Source organism: Chlorocebus sabaeus, chromosome 20, assembly GCF_047675955.1.
Source record: "Chlorocebus sabaeus isolate Y175 chromosome 20, mChlSab1.0.hap1, whole genome shotgun sequence".
Classification (NCBI taxonomy): Eukaryota; Metazoa; Chordata; class Mammalia; order Primates; family Cercopithecidae; genus Chlorocebus; species Chlorocebus sabaeus.
Genome location: NC_132923.1, coordinates 88,055,758 through 88,071,507, shown reverse-complemented (window position 1 = coordinate 88,071,507; position 15,750 = coordinate 88,055,758). Strand labels below are relative to the sequence as shown.

At 44.2% G+C, this 15,750-nt stretch overlaps 1 protein-coding gene across 8 annotated transcripts in view; it reads right to left on the bottom strand.

Annotated features, from left to right (window-relative positions):
- The window catches only part of LOC103224854 (AGBL carboxypeptidase 4), a 1,478,618-nt gene that overhangs the window by 210,333 nt on the left and 1,252,535 nt on the right, over positions 1-15,750 (bottom strand). For 4 of the 8 annotated variants that reach the window (XM_073007312.1, XM_073007313.1, XM_007978828.3 and 1 more), the window contains one exon: positions 4,603-4,751. The exons of the other annotated variants lie outside the window; for them this stretch is intronic. In XM_073007312.1, the coding sequence (XP_072863413.1) occupies positions 4,603-4,751 (149 nt within the window). The remainder of the gene's footprint in view (positions 1-4,602; positions 4,752-15,750) is intronic. 8 annotated transcript variants of the gene reach the window in all.

Below are 15,750 nucleotides of genomic sequence, written 5' to 3'. Positions count from 1 at the left end.
GACATCTCTGGAGAGGTCCTGCTCTAAGAGACTGGATGCATACCCAACTAATGGTAGACCAGCAAGACCAATTGTTCAAAAAACAATTAAAGATCTTTCTACTACTGCAGCTTGGCTTGGGAAGGAAGGCGAGTACACATAGTTAGGCAGTCAGGTCAGCCAGCAAAGCTTCTTCCTTTACCAATTACTGAAATTTTCCAACCATCAAGAAGAAAAAAAAAATAGCAACACAACCCACCCATGAATGTAAGTCAACAATCTACCTGCACATCTGACTTCACCTCCTTTTGCTCAAAAGATCAGACTGCTGCAGGCAATCAGATAACTACATCCACCTGGCCTCTCTGTGCTGTAAACTTCAGTGCTGCAAAGCTGTTCATCCGCTCAGGGAAGATAAGCAGCCTTGGAGCGAGATGTGCTACCTGGCTGCTGGCTAGGCAACACGGACACCAAGGTCAAGTGTGGCCTTTCCTCCGCAGTTCGAACTGCAGGTGGGCAGTCTGTGTGCCAGACTGGGCATGCTGAGGACAAGTTCCCTGCTGCTCCCTGCTGGACCCTGTATCACATCCCTTGATGACACTTGAAGCCACCCACACAAGCTTCCTGAGACAGGAGAAAAACAAGGAACTTTGAATTACATTAAATTCTGAATCAGAAAATCATAGAGATGGATGCCAACTTCAGATTTTTCAAAAATCTCTGCTTCCCCCGTACCCCACCCCGACCCTTGGGGCCTTGCTTTCCTGTGATCTTCTAATTTGTTATTCTTGAAAGGGAGATGAAAGTCCTTTTAGCCAAAGTTCTACAAGAGAAAAGGGGTACTAGTATTTTTGAGTACTTATAATGAACCAGGTATTGTACATTCAATTTATTTATTCTTCATAAAGGCCTTAAGAGATGAAAATAGGTAGAAATTATTTTCCCATTTTATAGACGTAAACAGAGATTCAGAGGGACTATATAACTTTTTCTAAGGTACACAGTCAATGTTGGAATCAAGATTCAAACCCAAATCCTGAAGCCTCTGCTCTCCGTCTTCCTTGCTGCCACCAAGGTGGTGCTGATATAGATCAAAGACAGCAGACCTAACACATCAATGTTCAGTTAGTTTTCCTTTTGAGTTTTATCTGTATCTGCCTGGCTATTTCCCACACCAACTTCCAGTGCAGTTCACCACTGCAGACAGGGAAACCAGGAAAACAGCCACGGATTGGCCTTTGCCTCCAGTCCTTCCCCTCTTCAACCTGCCCATCCTATAATCACGACAGATCAAGTTCCCTAAAACATCTCCTTCCTTGTTTGACTAGATGACTTCTGTGGTCTTTCAATTGTGTTTTTATGTAAATCCTCTGGAATTTTGAATGGCTCCCTGTTTCCTATCATATTTAATCCAACTTCCTTAGTCTGGCTTTGAAGGCCCATTAGAATCCATTCTGTTTACTACTACTTCATTCCCCTACTATATTCATCTATATAGTCCATCTATACTACAAAATTCCTGAACTTGTTCATTTCCTGCTACTTCTAGTGTGCTGTAACATCAAGAGGATGGGTGCTGGAGTGGCCAGCCTGGGTGTAAATCTCAGCTCTTCTACCTGCTTGCTGGTTAACTTGGGCCACTTTACTTTTCTGAGCCTTACTTTTCTCATCTATACAGTCAGCAGATCATTGCTACCTCAGAGTTGCTGAGAGGGTGAAATGAGAAAAGATATGTAAAGCGTCAGGAGGACAGCAACTGTTACATCCTTTACCCCCTTTCCCCTCCCCAGGTTTCTGCTCCTGCCATTCTCTTGCCCAGGAATGAATGTTTTCCCTACGTTTTCTTAAGCCTGCTAATCTTTCAAGCCCCAGTCTAAAATTCAGGAAACACTCCTTAGTTACTGCAGGGCTGACTTCTATCCTTTCTGAATTTCTAGCCCACTTAGAGCCTTTGCCACCTGATTCAGTCCTTCACAGTACATGTCAGTGGGGAGGGTCAAGGCTTTGCCTCTTCTGTCCTCTACAAAGTGATATGGGCTAGTCTGTACACAAAACAGTAAAAAAATCATGGGCATATTTAATGTCTTTATGGAACTGTTTTTCACTTCTGATGAGCTGCTGTTCCTTGGAGATGAAAATATTTTCTGACATTCACTCAAGTACAAAGCCAACTTTAGAGCACAGAAAGAAACGGACTTCACTACGACCAATCACAGGTATATACTGGGGCATCTAAGACAAGGGCCCCTGAGGTTAGCAAGGCTCAAGGTCACCTGGAGCAATGGTCAGCTTTCAGGGATGTAGTAGAACAGACTGGTGAGAACACTGGCCTGGGAACCAGGAGGTCTGGCTTTCAGTTCCTGCCTGCCTCTAACCTGTTATTTAATTGTAGAGGAGTCCCTTCTCTGGATATGTTTCCCTATCCATACTACATATAAATTAGGTTATTTAAAATGTAATGGTCTTTGCAGCTTTATGATTCAATGAGTTTTTGAAATAAAACATTTTAGACAAAGAAACACAATGCACTTTACCCAAATCAGAAATTTGTGTGGCAAGCCTGATTCATGTAAACCACAGTATACTATTCGACCAAAGTTTTAGTGTTATGTATCAAAGGAGGTTATTAAAAATATGGCATCTGGTAGGAGGGAACTTGATCAGCATATATTTATGTGAAAAGTTTTATAGGACAAAAATCACTTCCTACTAGGAAATGTATCCCATTCCAGTGCTCTAAGCCTTGCAGAGATTAAGGCCTCTGATCGTGCAGACAGAAGGAAGGGTTAGAGAAGACAGCAGAGCCAAGAACAATGAGGGGTACTTGGGGGATGTGGGAGATGCTTTTCTGGGAAGCTGCCATCATTTCCAGTGTGTCCACTTCCTTTCCTGTGCGTTTAAAACTCTCTTTGCCTGACTACCAATTAGGTGCAAACGAAAACCAGGTTAGTCTTATAGCAACACGCTGGCAAAAACCAATGAAAAAACAAAATAGGCATTTTCAAGATTTGCTGTTCAACTCATGTGTTAAAATATTAAATGAGGTTTGAGAGACTCGTTTTCTGGGGGAAGAATGCTATCTTTGCAAAAGAGGCCCCCTATACTGCTCTGAAACTATCCATCAGCCTTCAAGGCAAGGGAGAAATAGATTTCTCTTGGAAGCTACTTTAAGAAAAACTCTCTAGTCACTCCACAATGTGTTCATGACTAAAAAGAAATCAACAAACATAGTATAGTCCTAACTTTTATCTTTGATTGGGGAAGGTTCACCCAACTTAGATACACAGATTGAATCAGAAAGGCCTTTGGAGAGCATCAATCCGATCCCATCTTTCACAGATAAGGATGCTGAGACCCAGAGAAGTGAAGGACCTTTGCAAAGTCACACAGGTAGGATAGATGTAGAGCTATACTAAGAACTCTGGCTCCAGGCTGCCGACTTCCAACCTGTCATGCCACCTCTCCTCTGCAAAGCTGATGTTTCAAGCCTGTTGAAGGGAGCAAGGCAAGGCAGAATGAACCTCTGCAGGGGAGGAAGCGCGCAGTGGGAGATGCAGGGAATGACAGCACATCCAAGAGAGCCCTGAAAACTAATACGTTTCATTTCCTCAGCTTGACAATATTTGCTTTGGCTCAGGTTGGCCAGTTGCAGAGACATATCTGGACAAACCCAAATAAAATAAATTTTTCTTTCTCATCAACCTACCAGAGAATGATACTAAATAAACAGAGACCTTTTGAAGCATGAGGCAAGAAAAATGAACCAACACATGACGCGTTAAGGAGCATGAGAGGCGATGTCTGTAATGCATGCCACAGTGGCAGAGAACAAAACACTAAAGCTGAATTTCACCAGTGCCTACACAAAGGGCTCTGATATACTTCTTTAAAGATCAGTTCGACTGAATGTTAGAAGAATTTCAGAAAAGTTTCCTCCCCTGCCCTGTTGGTATATATCATCATGTGGCTTTAAGATTTTTCAAAAGCGATTCCATTACTAATAGTGCTTAAGTTTTTGTTCAGGATTTGTTTTCAAGGTCATATAAATAACTCCGAGGAGTTCTCTGTGGTCCTAGGACTGTGGGCTAACCACTGCTGCATACACAGCTTGAAGGAGGCTTAGGGATAAGGGAGTATGTCTTATTCATCCCTGTATTCCTGTTATCTAGCACAGGGTTTAGAACATACAGATACTTTCTAAGTGGTGAATGAATACAAATTGAGTTGTTATCTGTAAATCAGATACTTCATTTCCAGCTCACCTTATAAATTTTAGGCATCTGGTTTCATAGGAAGGTGGGACAAGTTTCATCAAACTCTCATGGGAATTAAGAAATATCTTTCTCACTAGTAAGCTATTTTAAAATGTCAATTTACTTTTATAGTTGCTTTGGCTCAGTATTTTTAAAAAAAAAAGAAAGAAAGAAAAAAGGAAGAAGGAAGAGAAAACACCCCAGCAAAGCTATGCTACTTATAATATACAAATTCCAGAAACAGTCATTCAGGGCTAGGCCAGGAGGCCAACCAGTCAAGCTGTGATTTGGAAAGCTCCCACCATACTCTCCACCTTTACTCTGACTAACAAACACTTGCAGGGAATGGATATTGAGCTTAAAACACTACCTTGCCATTGTCTAGGATATACTTGTCCATGACAGGCGCAGGAGCGGGGTAATAGGACGACGTATTTGCTTCCTCACTGAAAGTGCTCCGTAACTCCGGCTCGGGCTCGAGACATTCTGACTTTACTTTTTCCAGATCAATGGCGGGACCTAGGCAGTTAAGAAAAGAAATCTGTCTAGAACTCCAAGGAAAATAAAAGGCAAATATTTTTAACTAGGCATCTATCAGCACACAGTGGCACAAAAATATCCTAGCTTATTTTTGTCCATTGAACTACACTTAAACCCAGACTTGAAAATAATATGAAGCATGAATGTCACAAGGGAAAAGGTGGAAAACTGGAAGACAAGAGTGGACTAGACTCTAATCAAGTTTGAATGAGAAGCACTCTTCCAGGCTGTCATTGTCTAAATGGAAAGGCAGGGATTCAACTTCCTGCACAGGAAAGAGGTTCTGTTAAGGCTGGGTTGGAGAAGAAGGGGTGGCAATTACTGGAATATGCAAATCGTGTCTTTGCCAAAATCCTCACCTCAGTATCTTACAGTGGAGAAGGCCGTAACAGAAGAAGGGAGCTTAGGAAAGTGTGGGCAAAAATGTGAAGGCCTCCCCCTCCCCAAGACCTAGTATCTAGACAGGAGCATTTGAACCAAGAAATTAAAACACAATACACATTAAGCCCCTGATTGCCTGATCCAGCAGCTACTCTGATTTTTATTTTAATGCAATCAACACAAATTACATGCAGTTTAAACAGCGAAAGGAAGCTAGATAAATGGTGATAGTTTCTAAAGGGGTTATTTTTTCTCCATTAGCTTTTAAAAATGGACTGTTTTTAAAAATCACCTATTGTGTGTTGATTACTAAAGGGCAGAGAAACAGGATGAAAATGGGTAAATAAGGCCAAATGACTTGATTAACTTTTGTGGGAGAACAACTTCAAAGGCCAACATAATTTAACATGCTGGAAATTCTCCCCATGCAAACATTTCAGGAGTTGACTGAGATCAGAGATTTGGCTGCTGCCACAGCAGCTCCCTCTGGCCGTGCAGGTTAACTTAGGTAACAGATGAACTCACAGACCAGCCTTCTCTTATCCTAGCCATGTGGAAAACTGGGTACAAAGCTCTTTATATATTAAAGCCCTTTGTAACAATCTGCTTGCAACTCTGGGTTCAGTTGACACATCCTAGACTTTGGTTGGTGGCAGTGAAGGTCCTGGTGAATTTGTTACTAAAATTCCTCATGATACAGCTTCCCAGGAGAGAATATCAATCCTGAATTGCTGGCAGCTGCTAACTGAAAGATGAAATCTCTGTAGTACCCTAAGATTTAAGAATGAAACTTGCACAAAGCTGAATGCAAGATGACTGGGGAGCAGAACAGTGCAAATAAAAGAGCTTGACTCCTTCTGGTAGAGATTTCAGGTCCCATTCCTGGCTATGCTATATTTTAATTGTGTGACCACAGGTGAGTAAATTACAGATACAGAAGTTGGCAGAGCAAAGGACCAATAGCATCGTAATCGTTCTGACAGCACCTCCCAATAAGATGTGCAGGACCTATTCAAGGGCTGGGCCTAGGTCTTATTCTTTCCTTTGTCCCCAGCACCTAGCGCTGAGTAGGCACTCCCTAAATGTTTGCTAAGTAAATAAAACAATGACAACAATGAATGAGTAATTCTAAAGTTTCAGAAGCAAATACCAAAGTTTCTTCTCTCTGTGTGGGATCACAGGTTAAATTTTTGAGACACAAACAAATTCAAGTGGAACATTTGATCTTCTCTCAGATCTGAGAAGAGGTAATTACTTAAATTTCCCTTAAAGCACATGGCTGAGTTGGTGTGTGAAATCTCTTCCAGGTCTGACCTTCAGCCAACAGAAAAAAAATAATAGGCTGAAAAGAGGAGGTCCATGAAAGCCACGCACTCACAGTCATCTTTAGCAACAACGTGCCCTTCCTCTAAAGCCTCCTTTTCCTTCCATGAGAGGCTGGACGACAGAATGAATCCAGTATAGCCGTGACTTCAGTTGATTCTCTCCCATCCATCTCTATAAAGGCCATCAAAGGGATCTTCCACATGACCCTGTCTTTCCTTGCTTAGGCTGCCCACTACCCTGAAAATTAAGTCCCACATCCTGGCCTCCATAAGGCCCAGAACAACCAGCCTCCTCTCTACCTCTAGGGTCATTTCTCACCTCCCCCACCAATATTCACCTCTGCTCAGGTACCCCAAATATTATGTTGTTCCAGGCGTCTGTGCTGTTGTCTTGGCCTGGAACACTACCTCATCTGTCTGCCAAGCGCCCAGTTAGACTTTAGGACATAGATCAGGTGTCTCCTTTGTGAGGCTTGAATGTCATCACTCCCAGGTAGGGGGGTATCTACATTGTGACTACTTTTAGCAAATTATGTTTGCAATCGTCTGCCTGTCGGTTTTCAACATTAGACTATAAAGCTCTTCAATAGCAAAGCTTTACTCCCTTTAGCATCTTGGAGCCTAGGGAAGTGTTGGTACATGACAGGCTCTTAGTAAATTCTTCATGACATGAGAGGGGAGGAAGAGAGGGACTTTAATGGGCTGGGACAAAGATTCTGAAGTAAAGTCCTGCTGCTGAGCAGAGGTGCTTGAGGGTAGAGGCATGGGCAGGTGGGAAGCTGTTCTGAATGTCTGTAACCTTTCTTGGAGTCTGAGAAGTAGAAATCAGGGCTGTTAAGTAGAAATCAGAAGCATCTAGTTAGAATGGACAATTCAGATGGCACAGTTCCAGACAAAGGGCTCTGCTATCACACTGTCTACAGAGGGACAGCTAAGGGACATCAGAGGGAGCAGGGGTTGAGAGAGTCACCTCTCTGGCTCCATCCTGTTGGATCCCTCCCACAGTCAGACTCCATTCCAGGCAAAGTGGCTGACCTAACCCTCTCCACACATACACCATTCTTTCCTGCCTCCTAGTCTTTGCTTGTGCCATTCCTTTTGTCCAGAACATTCTGCCCCTACAGATGTCCACCTACACAAACTCCACCAGTGATGCAAGGCCTGACTCAAATGCCATCTCTTCAATGAGGCTGCCCTATCCCCTCAAAGACTAGTAAATAATTCTCTCTGGCCCTTGGCTTGGGATTTGGAGACAGAGCTCCAAATACTGGGTTTAAGTACAGGGTTTGCCACTTACTGCTTAGCTGACTTGTGATCTTCCTTGGGTAGTAGAGCTCCACCTTCCTTTGGACTCTCCCCACCCCTCTGCCCCCACTCTACCATAGTAATCAGATGTGCTCATTCATCTCTATGTCTGTCTCTCCTACAAAAGGAGGAGGGGGCAGCCAAAAATACTGTCTTTTTATGTCAGAGAGGAGGCTTGAGGGCAGCCAAGGACTGTGTCTTTTTATGTCAGAGACCAGGGCTCACCTGGCACAGTGCTTGATTCACATTCTATCCTCAAGAGATAATGTACACATAAATAATTGCTTAACCTCTCTGATCTTGTTGTCTCACCTGAAAGAAGGAAAGATAACAGTGACTTGGCAAGACTGAGGATTAAATCAGACAACTATATATATATTATATGTGTGTGTATATATATATTTGTATATTTATATGGAACAATGATTTCAGAGTCTGGTACAGAGTGGGTTCTTGGTAAATAGTCATTCACTCCCTCTCCACCCACTCCCACACAAGTCACACTTGTGCACTTAAGTTCGTCTCTACTAAACCATAGGTTCTGTGAAACAGAGGCCCTGCTGTTCTGCTTTTGCCCCTAGTGCTTAGCACAGGCCCAGCACAGAGCAGGTCCTTGTACTCCACAGCCCACCCACTCTCCTCAAGGCTCACGATGGTCCCCTCAAGGCTCACGATGGTCTCCTACGGGACTGATAAACTTCTGTCAAATACAGAAGCTACTATACTGAGATCTTGGCTCTCAAGAAAAACTATTTTCTACACTTCTCAGTCAGCACCATTTGCTTAACACCTGGCAAAAGCTCTCTGCAACAGCTTCCTCCTTCCAGAATATTGTCTACAGAAGGTCAGCTTGAAAAGCCAGCCAAAGGTACATCTTAAAAGGGACTTTTCAGGAGACCTGGGTGTGAATCCCAGCTCATGACTTTAAAGTCAGGTCATCTTACCCTCTCTGCAACTCAGCTTTCCTGCCTGCAAAATGGGGGTTACCAAAAGCCACCATGCAGGCTGCTGATGCCTCTGGAAGAGCCTAGCACTGAGGCACAAAACAGACAGAAGTGGGCAAAATGGCAGATGAATGAAGGAATGAATCAATCAATAGAGCGCAATGTTTAGCATTACAGGATCGGAAAGAAGAGGAACAAAAAAGCATGTGTCTTCTTCGGGGAGAGCAGGGAGGGCCCCTAGTGCTTTTAATTTAAGAGGGGGGAAAATCACTTCATTGCAAATTTTAGTCGGCTCCACTACTGATGTTGGCAATTTACATCTCATTACAACAAATGCTTCAGATTGCTGTTTTGCTTTTAAAAAATTTCTGAGGCATTGTTCTCCCTCAAACACATGTGACCAAATTAGCCACAATAATAAGCACTTGCGTTAAGAGACAGCATTGTACAATCTGGCGCAGATATTTTAGGTAACAAAAGAACTTTTTTCACTTTGTGGGAAGAGTAGGAATTTTTTTAAAAAAAGGGCTTTGATCCATTTGCATTCCGATATTGACACACACTTGAGGTTTATTTGGGGGAAAATATCTCTTCCATGGAAAGAAACCTCTCAGCTGGGTAAAGGAAGCTTTTTAAAAGTATGAAAGGTAGTACTTGTCTTTTCATTCAATCATTCATGAACCCATTCATCTCACAACCCCTGACTGCATATCAAGATCTCCGCTCTGTAAGAGGCACTGGGGACCCAGAGACAAAGTATGTTCCTGTTCTGGGGAAGTTCAGATTTAACATGTGAAGCACTATTATAGAGCATACAAATAACTCTGATTTAACGGATAAGCAATAGATTTAGTGTCAGAAAAACCTGGTAAAGATCCTGGTTCTGTTATTTACTTTGCCTCTGTAAGCCCTACTGGCTTTTTCCCTAAAATGGAAAGCATGACACACAGTTAGGGTCTTTGTAAGTGTTTGCTGGGGCAACAAATATATGAAATTACATGATTTTCTATTCTTGTTGTATCATAAACTGGACTAATGCTGTTCTTTCTGATTAACACAAATGTTTATGTTTGTGTGACTTCTGGGTTGAGAAATCACCTATTTTTTCAAACATATATGTGTTTGGACACTAAATATTTCCGATTTCAGCTGAAATAGAAAGGTTAATATTATATATATATATATGTTTTTTTTTTTAGAAAAAAGGATTAAATCCTTTTACTTCTGTAAGTAAATAGGAAGTTTCTCTGCAATAAGTACCATCCTATTCTCTTCAAAAATGCAAAGTAAATCAAGTCAAAATTCTTAAATGCATACAGAACATCTGCTGTGGCACAGGGAGTACTAGATTTGGCAGAATAGAGATGATTTTACTGTTGAGAAGGACCTGGGCATGGGAACAGCTACATTAACAATGAAGGAGTTAAACAAAGGCCTTGGAAAGAGACTAGGGAAGATGCCTCCAGAGCTGGGTAGGAGGATCCCCCTCTGTGGACCTTCTCAGACCCTCTCAGAAGTCATCAGCTGCTCTCACCTGCTGCCGTAGCTGTGCTTCTGTTTCTTAGCCCCATTAGGCTTCCAGTGAAACACAGACAAATCTGGTTTCATTCCTTTGGTGTGAATCTACTAAGTACCGCTGAGTGCCAGCCCTGGGCTAGGTGGAAGTGGGTGCTTCACAGTCGATCAGTGGAAAGAGACAGACAGCAGACTGCCACCATCCATGTGGCTAAGCAGCATTAGGAAAAAAACTGGGGCAGAAGCAAAGGAGGGGGTGCTGCCTCTGGAGGAAACTAGGAAATCTTCAGAAGGATGGTCACAAACTTCTGTGTTGGGGCTTAGAGGATGAGAGGAGCTTGTTGGGTATGAGACCCTAGGGTGGGGTAGTTCTCATAAGGTGAAGGCAAGTGGCACAAACCACAGGCTCACTGTGTACAAAGGGTGCAACGTGATGATCTGCATGAATTTGGGGAGGGGGAGATCACTGCTGGTTAAGGGATCCTAGAAGGTTTCGGGAAAGTGGTGATCTCTGACTGGGGCTCTGATGGATGGGTGACATCTTGGGGAGGTGGGGGAGTAGCGAGGCCGGGGTTCTTCAGGTCCTCTCTTTCTCCATTTTCTGAGTGCCTTCTTCGAGTGAGGGCAGGAGCAGACTTTGTTGGGCAGAGGCAAGAGAAAAAAATTCTAGCATGAATCCTGGATTAGGTGAGATCCCAGCGGCTCACAAAGATGCCTCCACAGTGGGGCCACACCCTCGGGGAATGTGAACCACAGAGCAGCAGAGCTGAAATGGATCTGAGAGAGCCCCCGCTCTAAGCGGGAGAAGCCCACCCAGGAAGAAAGAGGTAAAACAAGCAGGCCCGGGTCCCCAGTCTTGGGGGTCAAGGTTATCCCTGACTTTGAGGAAGTGCAGATGCCCATTTCAAATGACATATTTGAGAAGGAAAGGTGGCTGAAACCTACAAATGTCTTCTTTGTTAAGTGTCTTATATCAAATGTATCTCTCTTTTTTCTCTCTGTAGCATTTTTCAGCCCACCGTCAGGTGATTGTTTAATATCTCCCTGACTAGAACATAAACACCAAGGGGATGAGTAGTCTTGTTCGCTGCTATATCTCCAGCACCCAGCACAATGTCCTTCATACAGAACACTCACTAAACGTGTGTTTAGTGAAAGAAGTTAATCCTCATGATGGTCCCACAAAATGGACCTTATTATCTCTGTAAAGACTCAGAGCAGTAAAATAACTTGCCAGAAGTCACACAGGTGGTGAATGCCCAAGTTCAGAGTCGTCAGACTCCAAAGACAGCCCTTTCCACTGCCCTGCCCCTCCTCAGTGAACTGTACTTTTCAGAGCTTCTTGCCTAATGCTCACTCTGTGTGACCCTCAACTAGTCTCTGATTTTCTCAGACATTCCTTGGGGGTCTGTGAAAAGCTCCACAATCGTGAGGGTGCGGTGGAAGGGGAATAGGGTGTCACCTCTAGGAGCTCTGAGCTTATCCTCTGGTGGCCAGGGAAGACTGGACTGCTTCTTCATCTGTGCTGCTTCTACTTTCCTCCTGCCCAACTATCTGTGCCCAGAGAGTATCCAAATGGTGGGATAGGTGCAGAACGCCCTGTCAGAGAAGCACTGAAGGCCCACACATGTGCTCAATGCATGTAAAATGGACCAGAGTTGGCTGGGTTGGGGGGCTAAGGAGTTGTGGTGGGAACAAGTGGGGTAGGCAGCACAAGAGCTGCTCCCAGGTTCCTGAGGGACCACTGTGGGCACAGTGAGTGCCCGAGGGCAGGAGTTATGAGGAGGCGAAGTTTGATCACATGGTGGACGTCTGTCCAACAAATCAAACCATGACCCTGACCTCAGCTGATACTCCCTTCAGGCCATGAGCCCTTCCAGAGTAGGGACCATATGGGATTCATCTTTGCTACATGGCTGTTGATTGATTCACCTGGCTCAGAGGAAAACAGCAACTCGGGAGTTGAAGGACTGCACCCCAGGCCACTCCAATGGGGAAGTGCCCCCATGAACCACCTGCAGGAGGGTCTGGGGTAGTTCTGCTTGCTTTCATCTGTATCTGCAACCTCATCTCCTCCTGCTACCCAGCCCTTCACTGTGCCGTCCAACCAGAACTACTCTCAGTTCCTTGAATAAGCCAGCCTCTCCTACAACTCCAAACCTTTGTTTAGGCTCTCCTGTTGCCTGAGATAGTCCCTTAACTTGGGGCCTCCTCCAGCCATCCACAACTCTCTTACCCCAGCCATGTAAGGAGCTCTCTTTTGTATCCTTCCCCAACATCCTGAGAGCTCAGGACCAAAGTAAGGCTCACCCTGCATCACCTCACATTCTGCTGATGAGTCGGTGACTTCTTTAAGGTCACAAAGGGGGCTTAACAATTTGATGTCTCTGTGCCTAGCATAGGGCTCGGAACAGAGGAAGGATCCAATAATGTTCCCTGCACAAAAACATTTTCCTACAGTCAGAGCTGTCCAATAGTGGGACAGGCTGCACTGGAAGGAAGTGAGTGAGCATCTTGTCTCTAGGGGAATGTTACTGGAGGCTGAGTGATTGCATGGCAGGGAGACTAAAGAAAGCTTCTTGTCATGTACAGGAGGCTAGACGAGGTGAACTCTGGGGTTCCTTATGGGACTAAGGTCCTAGGACTCTAAGAATTACCCCCCACACTCAGAGTGCCCCCTGGAGCAGCAAGGGAGGGTATGGCCAGCCTCTGGGACCTGCTGAATCCTGGCAGCCAAACTAATTCCATCCATCCATGTTGGCTGAACACAAACGTTCCACTGCTTCATGATACTGGGTTCATGAAATCCTATATATTCTGATTCCACATGGCATAGATACATATGTCTTTTCTACTCTCTGGGCCTCAGCTGTCCATCTATAAGACAAAGGTGAAAGGCTGAACTGAGTTCTCTCTAAAGTGGCAATTTCTAAGAAAACTCCAGGAATTATCTGGTTGGTATCTTGAGGCCATGTTGCCTGGTAAGGCTGAAACTGAAGACGTGGTGGGCTTTTAAACTAAGCAGGAAATATTCATCTAACAGCTCAAGGGTCCTGCAGTCACAGAATGCACGGCAGTACTGGATGGTATAATGGCCAACAAAGAAGGCCTAATCAGGAGGCAGGCAAAAGGGATGGTGCCACAGAAGCACATGGCTGAGGGACTCTGTGATCATACTGCCTGATGCATGGCAAAGCAAGAGGGGCCTCAGTTCTGAAAACTGAGGTTCTACCCTTTCCTGGGTGTGTGACCTCAGGCGAGTTAACCTAATCTCTCTGAGCCTGTTTTATCCACTGCTGAGGTTGTTTTATATATGGAAAGTATTTAGTGTCTGGCCCAAAGCAGGTATTCCAGAGACCAGGCTTTGTCTGTAATGAACACTTTCCCACCTCCATTTCCTGACTGGCAAATCCAAAAGAAAACAAGCCTGTTACATGGCAATATGGAAGGCAAAACCCTGCTCTAATGGAGAAACACATTCCTCTTCTGACAATGGGGAAAAGCCTAGCAACTTCCTCTGGATGTTCTAAATACCTAGGCAGTTGTTAGAAAAGGGACAGCCTGGAGTTGTCCCTCAACCCCATCCCCACTGCCCCCAGAAAAACGGAGTCTAGGAAGAAAGGGAAAGGAGGGTCCTGAATTGTTCAGCAAGCCTGAAATCAACTTTTAAAATAATCTAGGTTTATTTTAAACTGTGGCTAATTCTAATTTGGGCAACAGTTCAAAAAAAGTCCTTCAAAGTAGATGATGACCAATATTTTTCAGAGCACCTACTCCACTTACTACTAGATCTCTTCGTGCCATCTGAATTGAGCAGGGTACAATAGTTCTTGAAACTGCCCCACCACTAACTGTAAACCGGCAGGCAGACTGTGGGCCTCTTGGGCCTCACCTCCACAAGGGAGATGTAAACACCTAACTAGACAAAATGGCTCTTGTCCACCTGCTTTGGGCCTTTCTCAAAGCCCAACTTTTTTATAGTACTCCTGCTCATTGTGAGAATGAACTGAGGCTGAAAGAGACGGGAAAGAGCTCTGAGACAAACAGGCCCCAGGAAGAGAGTCCTGGCAAAGAGAAGACTGAGCCACAACTAGTGATGTCTAAAAAAATCCAGGAGGTCAAATGGGGGTTTGAGAGCTAGAGATGGGAAGATGGAATTCTGCCCAGGAAAAGTTGGGGGTGGTAATGGACAAATTCTGTAAGCTACAGACCAGTGAGCTTGAAATCAAGTCCAGGCATGGTTGTAAAATAGACTGTTCAAATATGATTTCTAAGGACTTACAAGGGGAAATAGGAAATCTCTAGGAGTCATCCAGGGTTGACCAAAGATTAAGACATGCCAGACCATCACATCTGTGTTCTGCTGTAGCATAATGGGTGCCTACGATGTGCCAAGCACTATATAACACATTTTCTCATGCACATCTTCAAATGATTCTACATCTTGATGCAGTACCTACTGAGCACCTACTATATGCTAGCCTCTAGGCAGATGACTTTACTGCATTTGTTCATTTACTCCTTTTTTTTTTTTTTTTTTTTTTTTTTCCTTAGAGTCTCACGCTGTCGCCAGGCTGGAGTGCAGTGGCATGATATTGACTCACTGCAACCTCCGCTTCCCGGGTTCAAGCTATTCTCCTGCCTCAGCCTCTCGAGTAGCTGGGACTATAGGCGCACACCCCCATGCCCAGCTAATTTTTGTACTTTTAGTAGAGGTGGGGTTTCACCATGTTGGCCAGGAAATGGTCTCAATCTCTTGACCTCGTGATCCACCTGCCTCATCCTCCCAAAGTGCTGGGATTACAGGCGTGAGCCACTGCCCCCAACCCATTTGCTCCTTTTAAAAACCATAATAGTTGAGACTATCATTCACTCTGTTGTACAGATGAGGAAACTAAAGCTGAGGAAGTTAAGTAACTTGCCCGAGGCAACAAAATTTGAATTTGGAAGAGCTGGGATTGAAAACCCCAGTATTTCTGACCTCAGAGCCCCTTAGGGCTCTTAATTACTGAGCTGGTTCTCCTGTCTGTATGTAGTGAGCTTTAAGATACCTGTATTACAGAGGAGAAAACAGAGACCTGAGAAGGGTTAAAAAATGTGTATGAAGTTACACAGGTAATAAATTAAGACAGCTGAAATTCAAACCCAAGTAATATCTGCTGCTGAAGCCCAGGTTGTCTCCAGTACAGGAGAAAACCAGCATGAAGCATTTGGCTGACATTAGCTGCCTTTTCTAAGGCACTATCAGAGACCTGGGCTTAAAGAAGCCAGTTCAGACTGCAAAGGATTTTAAAGATCAAAGCTGGTATTTTAACGGACCTTGGACAGCACACAAGGTACAAACCCAGAGGGTTACAGAGGTGTTAGTGATCCAGCTCTAAAAAGTTGAAACAGATACGCAGGCCACAGTGGCTTTCTCCTTTTTCAAAACTTTCAGCCAGCTTATGATCTAGCCAACAGGATATTATCTCTTCTTTTTGCCTTCTCCTCTCTAAAATGGAGATAATA